The sequence below is a fragment of the Natator depressus genome, chromosome 8, assembly GCF_965152275.1.
Source record: "Natator depressus isolate rNatDep1 chromosome 8, rNatDep2.hap1, whole genome shotgun sequence".
In the NCBI taxonomy this organism is placed as follows: Eukaryota; Metazoa; Chordata; order Testudines; family Cheloniidae; genus Natator; species Natator depressus.
In genome coordinates this window covers 43,688,947-43,702,977 of record NC_134241.1, presented here as the reverse complement: position 1 = coordinate 43,702,977, position 14,031 = coordinate 43,688,947, and the positions used below count along the sequence as shown (strand labels likewise).

The window sequence follows — 14,031 nt, the reverse complement described above, 5'->3', positions numbered from 1 at the left end:
CCAGAAAAAGTCTGGGAGAACACAAAAGATTTGCAGGGTGACCCAAGGTTAACAAGTTTGGGGAAGCAAATTCTGAAATTGAGGCTCCTTCTCTGAAAATACTCTGCTTCCTTTGGGGATGATGGCTCAAGCTCCTCAGTTGATCTGAGCTGCTGTAGATGCCTAGACTTTAAGGTCTGAAGGGACTATTACGATCATCTAGTCTGATCTGCACATCACGGGCTACAGAATTCATTCCTATAATAGACCCATAACCTCTGTCTAAATCACTAAAGTCCTCAAATCTTGATTTTAAAACTTCAAGTTACAAAGAATCCACCATTTACTCTAATTCAAACCAGCAAGTGACTTGTGCCCCATGCTTCAAAGGAAGGCAAAAAAATAATATGGTCTACTCTCTAACAACTTGACCTGGTGGAAAATTCGTTCCCGACCCCAAAGATGGTGATCAGTTAGACCCTGAGCAAGTGGGTGAGACCCACCAGCCAGACACCAGGACTGCAATCAGGCTAGGTATAAATAAGTATGGACGTAAGGAAGGTATAGAGAACGCTGATTTACTGCATAAGCATTATGAGACAATATACTCTGAGAAACAGAAGACCCTGCACACATGCCCCATCATGTCACTAGAAACGTGGATCAGTTTATGCCTGGCAACTCTGAGGACTACAGTAAAGCTGATTTGAATGCTTCTAATCCACCAGCCACTGCTGTAAACTTGGATCAGTTTCCGTAGTAATGAGGCACAGAAAGATTTGCTTTTTCAAGTTCTTTACATAAAAAGCCACTTGTCCAGAAAACAGCTTAAAATTATAGCAGCTTGTGTCAGCTCCAAAATAACAGGCTCAGAACAGGAAATAATACCCTTTCCAAACAAAAGCCACTGTTTCTCCTCAGTTTTCCATCTAACTCTCAGGAACAGTGATGGGAGCATGAAGTTTGTGCTGGCACTTTCTAGAAGCACGTGAGCTTTCTTTGTCTACTTCTGCAAGAATTTAATCATTTACTTAAGAACAAGTTTCACACATAGGCTATTTCCAATTATGATTTTTGAAAGCTACAAAGAATCTGAAGTGGAAAAATGTGTTATGGGCTGCATCAGCCCTGCAGCTGTTTATAATTAAAGCTTCTCCTTTACTCTCTCTGGGCTACTTTCCAGCACAAATACTTTAGTCAGAACTTAGTCCAACCCACTTTTTTCCCTCACAGCTCCAGTCTGCAATTGCCTACAGTGCCTTAGTGCAGGCTCTCAAAAAGTTTCACAATAGATGTTCCCCTCGCTAAACACTCTAAAGATAGTTATTCAAATAATAAAAAAAACACAGCTGGAAATCCAAGGAGTTGGATTCAAACAATGCTGTCAATGCCAAAGAAACAGAACCAGCAGAACACATGGAGGCTGCTGATGCAGTTGTGCTGCCAAAGTTGCTGTTTCTCCCCAATGTTGTGTTTATCCCCTTTCTGTGGGGTCCTTTGAAAGAAACGTCCTTTCAGTTTGAATGGCTGTTCTTCGCCAGACAGTGCTACATCCATTTTTGGTACATTCACCAGCTCAGTCTATCTGACTGCAGGATTACTTTAGCTAATCTTTCCAGATGTTTGGTTTTCATGGGAGTTTCCCATTCAGGCCTAAGGATATCATCTGGGGCTGCACAGGAGGAAGCATATAGTTTTAATTTGGTATGCGAAGGGAGGAATTTCCTAGAATGCTTGCACCCACTTGACACCCCCTTTGTTTTGATTGGAGGATCATTGGAGGGAAAACGCAGGCCCCGACAAAGTTGACCCAGTTTGCAAATATTCTGGGACAGGTTTTAATCCGTCTTTTCCTTTTGACTCCCATACAGACTCAGGTGGAAAAACAGGATTCTCTGGCTAGTTTATCCCTCTCTTCTTACTATTTATCTTATAAGCACTTTGGGGCAGGGACTGTCTTTTTGTTGTGTGTCTGTACAATGTCTAGCACAGTGGGGTCCTGGTGCATGACTTGGACTCCTAGGTGCCACTGCAATACCAATAAACAAACAACAAAAGGACCAGAAGTCTCTATGGTGAGACTCAGCTTTGTGTTTCCTGCCCACTTGGGCCATGGGCAGCTTTTTGTCCCCATAGCCCAACTCCAGAGAATGTTGGGAGACTAGGGAATATAGTGCCAGCTTCTTCCCCTGGATTCTAGATGGAAAGAGTGAGCACTTCTCCTTTTGAGGAGCTCCTCCCTTTCCTTCAGCCTTTAGGATTTCCTTCCAATCCCTAAAGGGAGGGGGAAGGGGGTAGATCAAAAATCTCATCCTGAGAGGGAAAGGCCACCCCCTATTCTGAATTCAAGTTTCAAGTGGATGTTTTCCACTGATTGATCTGGGACTGACCCTGGCCCCTGAAAGCAGGTCCTGTGAAGACATCCACTTCAGTTCATGGAGCTCTACTTTGTAGGCTGGGCCCTGCAGGCAGTCTGGGGCACTCTCTCTCAACCCAGGTGGTCCCTGCAGCTGGAATCTGATTGAGAAGAGCCAGCTAAGAAGGGCCTACTTGAAATAAGGGCTGGCCAAAGTCCTGGAGAAGAGGATGGGCTAAATGAATTCAGATGGGCCTGGAAACCCCTTACCACCATCCTGTTGCTCCACAGGACCCAAGCTGCTTTTAAGTCCTTCCACTGAGCTTGAAGGCAGGAGGCAGTGCAGCTTCTATCCAAGTTTTTGATTTGCATATAACCACGGAATTCAGCTTATGGTCAACATACCATCCCGCCCCAAGCAGAGGCAGGGGTAGGACATGGCATTGCACAAAACTTGGAAGCTGTGTTGGGGAGGTAGCTGGCATTTGCTCAGCGCCTGGGGCTGCTGGGGAGGTTACTGTGGTGAACAGTGTGATGGCGAGCCTGGGGCTATTGTTGCATTTTTGATCTTGTGGGTTTGGCAAAAGTCAGAATTCAAAAGAGACAGAAATTGGCTAAAAGTCTTTAAAAGTTTTTTTTGGTCTATCCTCTGGTTTACGAACATGCACACCCCAACCCTCTGCCTACCCCTAAGTGCATACAAAGTGTACAAAAATGCAGGCCATTGCACAAGGCCCTGTACAAATTTAGCAAGATGCCCCCTTCTTCCACAGCACTTCTAACAGCTTCATTCATTTCACTGTCTGTTCTGAAAACTCAGGTCAGTGATACCCTGAACAATACTTTATAATTTAGGCTGTAGGCCTCTTTAGTGGAGTTCTTTGCTGTCTAGGCAAGTGCATTACTACTTTTTACAGCTTCTTTGATTTCTAACTGTGTCAATAAAATCCATTTAAGAAAAGTATTTTGTATCTACTGTCTGAAGAGACTCATTGAGACACCTCAGAAAGAAAACTAATTCTGACCTCAGGATAGACAGAAACAGGAGGGAGGAATTTGCCTAACTACAAAGTCAAGGATAAAGGAGATTAGAAGCACCATCAAACAGTGCCATAAGAAAACTGGCACAGCGGGAACGGAGCTACCCAAAGCATATATAAACCAGTCACAAGAGCCGTGTGCTTTAACAGAATATACAGGATCCAACACGGCTTTAACATCAGGCGCAAGATCTCCATCCCCACCCTGAAAGAATTAACCGCCAGAAGTTGGCCACGTTAGAGAAGACTTTTTCTAACCTAAATCCAGGTCTCTTTTTAAGCAGGACATGGACAGTGCAGAATTACCACTCTGATGACAGTGGTTTCAGTACTAAGCTGTCATTTTCTAGCTGCTTTGCCAAGTATTTAGACTAGTTATTTTGCTTATGAACACTTTAGTCGAACCCAATTTTTATTCAGTGTATATCTACCTATGATGTACGGGGCTTCTACTTCATCTGTCCATTTGTTCCTCACGGATAGTAATTTAAAGCTGTGGTTGTTTGCAATACATCTGGCTGGTGGTGGCTTTAACCATTTATTTGAAAAAAAAAAATGTATGATTTAAAGCTGTATATAACTCTTGCTATCGCCTTTCTCCTTTCTGGGAAAAGTCCACTGCAGGCCCTAAATCTTCCCCTACTCCCAGCCTTAACAAGTTAGTCTGATAACACACTGGAACAAACAACTCTGTGGAGAGAAGAAAGAGGAAGACAGCCTCTCATTAACTTATTGCCAAACAGAGGAAGTACTGCAGCAAACTCAGAAAACACAACCAAGTGGGAGGGGTGGGGATTTAGCTAACTAGTGAGTGATACTGGAGAGCTCACAGTCAGCCCACTTGCCCTGGTCTGAAAGCTCAGCTTCCTGAACACAATGTTTCTACTCTTGCAGCTATAAAAATATTTCAGAAAACAGTTTAGGGTGCCCCAGCAGATGGGAAGTTCCCTATTAAAAGTTCCCCATAGTCATTGCAAAGGAAAACAGGATGCTAACAGCCAACATGGAAATTCCACCTTAAAGGACTGAGTTTGAGTTTTCTGTTACATTTCCTTCCTCTCTACAAAAAACAAACCATTAAACCAGAACTGGAAATTTGGTGCAAGGTCATACAGGTGTCAGAACTTGCACTGCATGTCTTCAGTTTTCATTGGTGCCTTTAGAAGGATTGAGCTGTGAGACTGGGAGTAAGGGACGATTGGGCCTGCATTAGACTTTTACCAGAAAAGAAGGCAGGCAGCAGCAAGAGTTACAAACACCTCTAAATCATACATTTTTGTCAAACGATTAAAGCTATCACCAGCCAGAAGTATTGCCAGCAATCGTGGCTTTAAATTACTTGGGTGTCCCTCTTGACACATATGCTTGATAGTGAAGTGAGCAACAGTTGGATTTAGTAGAACAACTAACAGCGTCAAAATCTTAAATGAGAAATTTAAAGTAGCTAAGTTACCAGGTGTATTGAAAACTGTCATATAGTCAAGAACACGATTAATAGGACTATATCAAGATGGAGACGTTTGTAACAAGGCACAACAGGGACCAGTTTTGGAATCAGTTTTATTTAACACCTTTATTATGATCTACACACCTAGACAGACACCAGATTAATAAATTTACAAGTGGTGCTGATTGGGAGCAATTGCAACACCAGTCACAAGACAGAAACAGAAAGTTATTTAACAGATAAGGAGAGAAAGTAAGCTTTAGCTTTAAAAAATGTCACTCATACATCTGGGGCAAATAATCGAAAGCATGGAAACAGAGGTGAAAGTAAGCCGGTACGCCCCGGTACGGTGTACCGGCAAGAGCCAGTGCACCGTACTGGGGCAGCCCGGTTTCCCCAGGGGGCAATTTAAAGGGCCTGGGGCTCCATGGGGCTCCCAGCAGTGGCTGGAGCCCCAGGCCCTTTAAATTGCCTCCAGAGCCCCGCTGCTGGAGCCCTGGGGTAGCGGCGGTGGGGCTCCAACAGCTATTTAAAGGGCCCGGGGCTCCCCTGCTTCTACCGCCCCGGCCCTTTAAATAGCCGCCGGAGCCCCGCCGCGTCTACTCCAGGGGCTATTTAAAGGACCAGGGCAGTAGAAGCAGGGGAGCCCCAGGCCCTTTAAATAGCTATCGGAGCCCCGGGCTGCTGCTGCTGCTGCTACCCCGGTGGGGGAGGGGGAGCACTTATTTTACAGGGTGGGCTGGGGCTGGCTCTGACCCCCCCTCAGCCCCTCCCCTTCTGCCTTAGGCCCTGCCCCTTCCGGGGGCCAGAGCTGGCCCCAGCGTACCGGTAAGTCACTCAACTTACTTTCACCCTTGGATGGAAAGGAGAAACTTGGAAAGCGATAAGGGTGAAAAACCTAAGAGGCGATAGAGAACAGCAAGTGTTAGCATGCAGTGCATCATGGCTGCAAAAAAACCCCCATCAATTTGTAACTGAAAAGGCATCACAGTATAGGGAGATTATGATTTTCCCTCTACACATCTCAGGTGCAATTTCACAAAATACTGCTTTCAGTTTTGGGCACCCTATCAGAAGAAAGATACTGACAAATTGACGGGACTTTAGAGATGGGTTACAAACATTCAGGGGCAGGAGGGACTGATTTATGAAGGAAATGTTGAAAAGAGCTAAATATGAATAGCTGGTTACTTAGCCAGCCTAAGTAGGTGGGATGAAATCTACAAATATTTGAAGAATGTAAGCACCAAGAAGAGAGGATTTCAATGTGCTACAAAATGGTACTACTAACATTAATGAAGCAAGCAAGGCTTGAAAAATCCATTCACCACAGGCAAATGGGAAGCTGACTTTAGCAAATGAGGATGACCAACACCATCAATTGTTCCAGAGGTGAAGCTTGCTTTTAAAACATGTCCGTCCTTGTAGTTGCAAAGTTAACCTACCAAAAGTGAGTTGTGTTCAAACAGGTACAATGTCATTTTCCAGAAACTACAGACTGCTCCAGTGCACCTGTTGCAGTTTAGAGATTTTCCATACAGCAGCAAAAAGCAAAGTCACATTTATAACAAGGCTGCAAGAATTTGCCAGGAAACCAACCCTATGAGCTGGGAAATACTAGGTGGGTTCCTGTGACACAGTGCTGAATGGGGCTTGTTACCCCCACTCAGACAAAGAGGTGACAGAACCTATGGTGGCTGGCACCAGAGTTCAGAGGAACCCTGCAAATAGCTAAGTTTGGCCTGGATTTTGAGCTTTGAGTTCCTTTTGTAAATAAAGCCAAGCTGCTGGAAGAGGAGTGAGTTCTCATCTGCTACAAGTTACAGATGTTTTGGAGCAGGATAGGGAAATCTGCCCATAAGGTTCGTCACTTTCACAGCCTCTATTCCTAACTTAATGTAAAGAAGTCAAACTATCAAGGCCCAATCTAAGAACCTGGACAAAAACTAACAGGTTTTTAAGTTAAACCTTAAGTTAAGGGTAAACTGCTAGCCAGAAAGTCCCAAGCTATGCTTTAGAGCAGTGGTCCCCAAACAGTGGGGCACGCCCTGGAGGAACGTTCAGGAGTGTGCATAGCAGGGCCTGGGCCTGCTCCCATGGCGGGATGTGGAGGGAGCGCCACTCAGTCCCGCTCCACCCCAGCCCAGCTCTGCCTTTATTCCCCGTCGGGCTCCAGGCCAGATCTGCCTCTAGCCCCAGTTCTGCCCCCAGCCCAACGTCCTCTGCTGAGCCAACTGTGGAGTAATGGGGAGGAGGGGCACGGCCAGATTCATAACTGGTAAGGGGGCAGGGGGAGATAGGAAAAGTTTGGGCACCATGGCTTTAGAGACATGCATCACCCAAGTATGAGGACACATTCAGACAATGCTCAAAGGAGAACCAGAGTAATGCAAGGAACTATTTTCAAGAGCTTGGTAACAAGTCTTTCCATCTCTAATCTCTATTTTTCTGTTCTTCCACAGGTATGCAGCCTACAATCCAAAGGCAGCCATGGTTTAAAGATTCTTCATGTCAATCAAAAATTCACACTAAGCCTGAACCTGGCCACAGCCTTTGGGTTGTTTTCTTTATGTGTTAGAACTGGATTGAAAAGCAGAGGAGACGACAGGATTAAAGTAAAGCTTACTTACTTGCAGTATCCTGTGCCATTGCGATAGGAGATGCATTTTCCTTCATTGATACAAGGCTTAAAATCATCTAGGCACTGTAAAGCTGAAAGAAAAGCAATGGAGAGTTAAGCCAGTAACCATCATACATCATAGCAGTATTAAAACACTGAAGTGTTTAATATTTAAAACTTCAAAAGTAGCCCAAGGGATTGCAAAAAGAATCAAATCCACAATGCTTGTGTAGTGGAGCAACATAGGGGGCACCAAAAACATCTAGTTTCTCTTAACAGATAGACTTTCAAAACAAAGCACAGTAACTCTAGCAAACAACAAAGACAGTAGCATTACTTCAATGTATAGGACACAGTGGTTTCAAACTTTACACCTTGGGCTTGGAGCCACCCTTAAATAAAACAGCTCCTGATGAACTTTCTACTTAGAATATCCTGCACCACACTCTTTTTCCATCCCTTCTTTCCAACCTCTAGGGACATATGCATTAAAAGAGAGGCTCTGTTCCTCAATATCTCACATACATTTGCTGCTCTCCAAATTAATCCAGAAATTGCTAAAACATCACAGTTAATGTGGCAATTATGATTGATCAGAAGATTATGGCTGGGAGATAAACAGGAGCAGATTAGCTCTTAAGAAACAAAGATTTGTATAACAGAATCTACATACTGAGAAGGAAAGACATTCTGTAGACTGAATTTAGAGACTTTTTAGCGAGGCATCAGGCATGGTCTAGTGCAGGTATCTCAAACTCAAATCACCACGAGGGCCACATGAGGACTAGTACATTGGCCCGAGGGCCGCATCTCTGAAACCTTTTCATACAATAATACAAAAGCATAGTAAAAAATGAAGAGTAATATAGTATGATATTAAAAGTCAATGTATTAACTTTTTTAAAACTGTAATGTGAAGAGGGGTTTTAATAAAATATAAACACCTGTAACTATTCCTTATGTGGTCAGTAACACTGATGATGATCTACACTAACAGTCTATCAACAGAGCTGCAATGGCAGGAACTTTTAAAAGTAACTATGCATACAAAATACATTGCCACTTTTAACAAACATTCTTCCCAGCTACTCACAGCAAAGAATCATACATGCTGAACTTCATACCTCAGACTACTCGTCTAGTCCCTGAGGCCCCGCCCCTGCCCCGCCTCTTCTCACCCCAATTCCAACCCCTTCCCCAAATCCTCGCCCCAGCACCGTCTCCTCCCCTGAGCGTGCCACATCTCCCGCTAGGGAGGGGGGAGGAGGGAGCTTGGCTGCTGGTGGAGTAGGCGCCTATGGCGGGCCACAAGAAATAACTCCACAGGCTGCCCACGGACCATGTGTTTGAGACCCCTGGTCTAATGGATAAGGCACTAACAGAATAAGGAGACCTAGGTTCTACTCCGGGTTTTGTCACTTGCCTGCTAGATGGTCTTGAGCAAGTCACTCCACCTCTGTGCCTTTTTTACCCCCACTTATCCCCAAGACCTTTGTCTGCCGTGTCTATTTAGACTGTCAGCTTAAGGATACTGTGTGTTTGTAAAGCACTAAACATCATTGATCTTGGTTGAGGCCTCTAGGAGCTTCAGTAATATATTGCCCCGTCTCGCACTGCTATTCTAATCTACAGACCCATGTGTTCCACATGCTGCAGGACAGGCAGCCCCTTATTTCAGTTTTGCTTTTGTTGATTTGTATCAAATCCTGAACATTTAACTTCAGCTTCTGTATTTGGATTACTTGTAGTTGAGTGAAGCAGACACCTATATTCATGAGTAATTTGATAGAACAGAGGTGGAGGGGGAGTCCTTGTCCAACCAGCCCTTAGGGTCTAAATTCTGGACACGAATTTCTCCAACAAGGAACGGAGCTAGTGGGCTGCCCCAGACACAAAGCAACAGAGGCAGAGGTATCAGGCCTACTAAAGTTTCTCAGCATCCAGTTCCCATTACGTCTGCAAACCAGACAAACTCAGAAAGGACTGCAGTTACTATATCAGGCTTGAAATGTTATTTCTCAACAATCCTTGAGCATGTAAATAATTCATATACCCTATGAGGTGTGTAGGAACACTGTACACTTGCAGCCCCAAGAAAATAAAATAAAATTAAGTCCAATATCTAAAGCTACAGCAATTCTATTCCTCACAAAATGTGAATGCCTGTTTCTTATTAACTTGATTTCAGAAAATGAGGCACTTAGAGACAGTACAGCCTCTGCTCAGTAGTCAGGAAATGAACAAAATTCCTCTCTGAGCCCCTTACGATAACCTATTAGGTCAGGGTTACTAGGCAACAAGAGCTTTAACACAGCTTTACAACAATTATTTTCCAGCAACTGTCAAAAAAGTTCAGTCTGATTACAATTTGCACCTATGACCTACTCTTCCTCCAATTACCAGCAACATCCATAGCTCTTACACAGTAAATGGCCAAATAACCCACACCCCATAGTTATATTTACAACTGTATCTCTAACATTACTGGTGCAGCAGCCTAACTGCTCCCACAGCAAATGTTAAGTTTGGGCCAGTATGGTTTTTAATTGTAAAGGGTCTGGGCATTTAAGATTTAGCAACTTCTCCCTCTACGGTCCTCCATTATCCTCTGAGTAGGACAAGAAATAAAGTGACCATTAGCAAATATTAATGGACTGGCCCCAGAAGACAGAGGTGTGTGTTCATCATGTGTCTCTACCTCAGAGTGCTTGAATTTTCAACCTACCCAAGGCCAAGACAATGACAACCAGAAGATTTGGTTTATTTCTTCTTCACCAGTACTTGCAAACAGATTTCCATATTCACTTTGAAGCCTTGTCACTACAATGAAAACTGACTATTTGACTTTTTGTAACCCACTCAAAAGTGTAACTAGCATTTGGCCACCAATATAGACTTAACTTTCAATAGCATCTTGGCATGGCCAAGAATAAGGAAATAAGAGCTTGACTGCATTCAGCTTTTCTATAAAGACCCTGCAGACCCGTGAAGCAAAGTAGAGCAGCACATGAAAAGAAGAGTAGATTCTTACAGTAGGAAGAAGTATGTGCAGCCTCTGTCCCAGTTTATCAGCCCAAAGACTGGTAGAGAAGGAAAATGATTAAGTCCCTCTGTTTTCTCAACAAAATAGCATCACCTTGAACTGCTGCCTAGCAGATCATTAAACCACTGAGGGTTATGTTGTCAGATTCAATAGTTGTACAAATTGGACAGTACAAATCAAGCATTTAACTGTAGTACATGATAGTGCATGATAACCCAATACTCACTAAACAGAAGTGAAAACGACTACTTTGTGTACTTCCTGCAGCTTGGACAATTAAAATAGACTATACAAAAAGATTAAACAAAAATAATCAAATGTAAATAAGATTAAAATTGTTCCAATTACATTACAAATATCTAAAATTATTGAAAGAGGTACTCAATTAAAAAGCTAAAATAATTTAACCTGAAAACATTCTTTTAAATGCACAAGGGAAATTAGAGTCTATGGCTCCCCTAGCAAAATTAGCTTCTTCTCTGTGCAAGCATTGCTAAAATTACCATGAAATGCAGGAAGACAATTTAATAATGAACACAAAGAAATAAGCAACTTCAGTTACTTTGTTTACATCAAAAGCCATGTCTAGGCTACCTTACCAAGCTACGCACAAGAGTCAGAAAATAAAAGTAAAGCTTCCAATACCATTAACTCACCCACAATAAACATTATATTAAGGTTATGCTAAACACTGAGTTAACTGAAAATTTACTGTATGCTCAACATGAAGGAAGAGGGTATTATCTGGAAAGACAAAATAGACTGACCAGACCTTTCTTCTAAAGTTGCACACGGACCAAGTGGATCAAACAAGGTTTTTGAGTCATGTTGTCACTGATTCTTACCCCTTGTCTCACAAGATCCCTCCTGCCTTCATTAATCATTAGGTTAGTATATAACTGATCTGCCTCTTCAGCCTGAAAGAGCTTGCAACATATCTAAGGAGGCTGCTATGACTTAGTCTACTTTTCTTTTGTCAGAAAATCTGTTTTCTTAGAGTACATCTTCACGGCAGCATTCACTTGGGTGATAGGCAACTGGGTGCCTAGACTGGGTGTGAGCAGCCACAGTAGAAAGCCACACCTGAATTACTGTGTCCTCACTGGTGCTGTGCTTACCCCTGTGTGTTGCTAGGACTGCCGGGCACATCCCTAAGAGAATTAGAGTACGGCTATTAAGGGAAGGCTTTCAGCGGGCATCTAAATGCCATACTTGGAGACAACTGAAAAGGCACTCATAGCTGGCTGAAACAGAGGTATCATGATGGGGTAATCATAGAATCATAGAATATCAGGGTTGGAAGGGACCCCAGAAGGTCATCTAGTCCAACACCCTGCTCGAAGCAGGACCAATTCCCAGTTAAATCATCCCAGCCAGGGCTTTGTCAAGCCTGACCTTAAAAACCTCTAAGGAAGGAGATTCTACCACCTCCCTAGATAACGCATTCCAGTGTTTCACCACCCTCTTAGTGAAAAAGTTTTTCCTAATATCCAATCTAAACCTCCCCCATTGCAACTTGAGACCATTACTCCTCGTTCTGTCATCTGCTACCATTGAGAACAGTCTAGAGCCATCCTCTTTGGAACCCCCTTTCAGGTAGTTGAAAGCAGCTATCAAATCCCCCCTCATTCTCCTCTTCTGCAGACTAAACAATCCCAGCTCCCTCAGCCTCTCTTCATAAGTCATGTGCTCTAGACCCCTAATCATTTTTGTTGCCCTTCGCTGGACTCTCTCCAATTTATCCACATCCTTCTTGTAGTGTGGGGCCCAAAACTGGACACAGTACTCCAGATGAGGCCTCACCAGTGTCGAATAGAGGGGAACGATCACGTCCCTCGATCTGCTCGCTATGCCCCTACTTATACATCCCAAAATGTCATTGGCCTTCTTGGCAACAAGGGCACACTGTTGACTCATATCCAGCTTCTCGTCCACTGTCACCCCTAGGTCCTTTTCCGCAGAACTGCTGCCTAGCCATTCGGTCCCTAGTCTGTAGCGGTGCATTGGATTCTTCCATCCTAAGTGCAGGACCCTGCACTTATCCTTATTGAACCTCATCAGATTTCTTTTGGCCCAATCCTCCAATTTGTCTAGGTCCTTCTGTATCCTATCCCTCCCCTCCAGCGTATCTACCACTCCTCCCAGTTTAGTATCATCTGCAAATTTGCTGAGAGTGCAATCCACACCATCCTCCAGATCATTTATGAAGATATTGAACAAAACCGGCCCCAGGACCGACCCCTGGGGCACTCCACTTGACACCGGCTGCCAACTAGACATGGAGCCATTGATCACTACCTGTTGAGCCCGACAATCTAGCCAGCTTTCTACCCACCTTATAGTGCATTCATCCAGCCCATACTTCCTTAACTTGCTGACAAGAATACTGTGGGAGACCGTGTCAAAAGCTTTGCTAAAGTCAAGAAACAATACATCCACTGCTTTCCCTTCATCCACAGAACCAGTAATCTCATCATAAAAGGCAATTAGGTTAGTCAGGCATGACCTTCCCTTGGTGAATCCATGCTGACTGTTCCTGATCACTTTCCTCTCATGTAAGTGCTTCAGGATTGATTCTTTGAGGACCTGCTCCATGATTTTTCCAGGGACTGAGGTGAGGCTGACTGGCCTGTAGTTCCCAGGATCCTCCTTCTTCCCTTTTTTAAAGATTGGCACTACATTAGCCTTTTTCCAGTCATCCGGGACTTCCCCCGTTCGCCACGAGTTTTCAAAGATAATGGCCAAGGGCTCTGCAATCACAGCCGCCAATTCCTTCAGCACTCTCGGATGTAACTCGTCCGGCCCCATGGACTTGTGCACGTCCAGCTTTTCTAAATAGTCCCTAACCACCTCTATCTCCACAGAGGGCTGGCCATCTCTTCCCCATTCTGTGATGCCCAGCGCAGCAGTCTGGGAGCTGACCTTGTTAGTGAAAACAGAGGCAAAAAAAGCATTGAGTACATTAGCTTTTTCCACATCCTCTGTCACTAGGTTGCCTCCCTCATTCAGTAAGGGGCCCACACTTTCCTTGGCTTTCTTCTTGTTGCCAACATACCTGAAGAAACCCTTCTTGTTACTCTTGACATCTCTTGCTAGCTGCAGCTCCAGGTGCGATTTGGCCCTCCTGATATCTTTCCTACATGCCCGAGCAATATTTTTATACTCTTCCCTGGTATATAATTAGATTAAAATAAGATTAATAAACTCATAAGAACAGCCATACAGTGTCAGACCAATGGTCCACCTAGCCCACTATCCTGTCTTCCGACAGTGGCCAATGCCAACTACTTCAGAGGGAATAAACAGAACAGGTAATCATCAAGTGATCCATCCCCTATTGCCCATATCCCAGCTTCTGGCAAACAGAGGCTAAGGATACTTCAGAGCTTGGTTTGCATCCCTGCCCATCCTGGCTAATAGCCATTGATGGACCTAGTCTCCATGAACTTATTTAGCTCTTTTTTGAGCCCTGTTATACTCTTGGCTTTCACAACATCCTCCGGCAAAGAGCTCCACAGGTTGACTATAGATTAAAAAAGGGACAAG

At 44.0% G+C, this 14,031-nt stretch overlaps 1 protein-coding gene across 3 annotated transcripts in view; it reads right to left on the bottom strand.

Moving 5' to 3' along the window:
* The window catches only part of NOTCH2 (notch receptor 2), a 132,753-nt gene that overhangs the window by 103,349 nt on the left and 15,373 nt on the right, over positions 1-14,031 (bottom strand). For all 3 annotated transcript variants that reach the window (XR_012640536.1, XM_074960858.1, XM_074960859.1), the window contains exon 2: positions 7,453-7,534. Coding sequence is in view for 2 of the 3 variants with exons in the window: in XM_074960858.1 (XP_074816959.1) it covers positions 7,453-7,534 (82 nt within the window). In the remaining variant the exon portion in view is untranslated. The remainder of the gene's footprint in view (positions 1-7,452; positions 7,535-14,031) is intronic.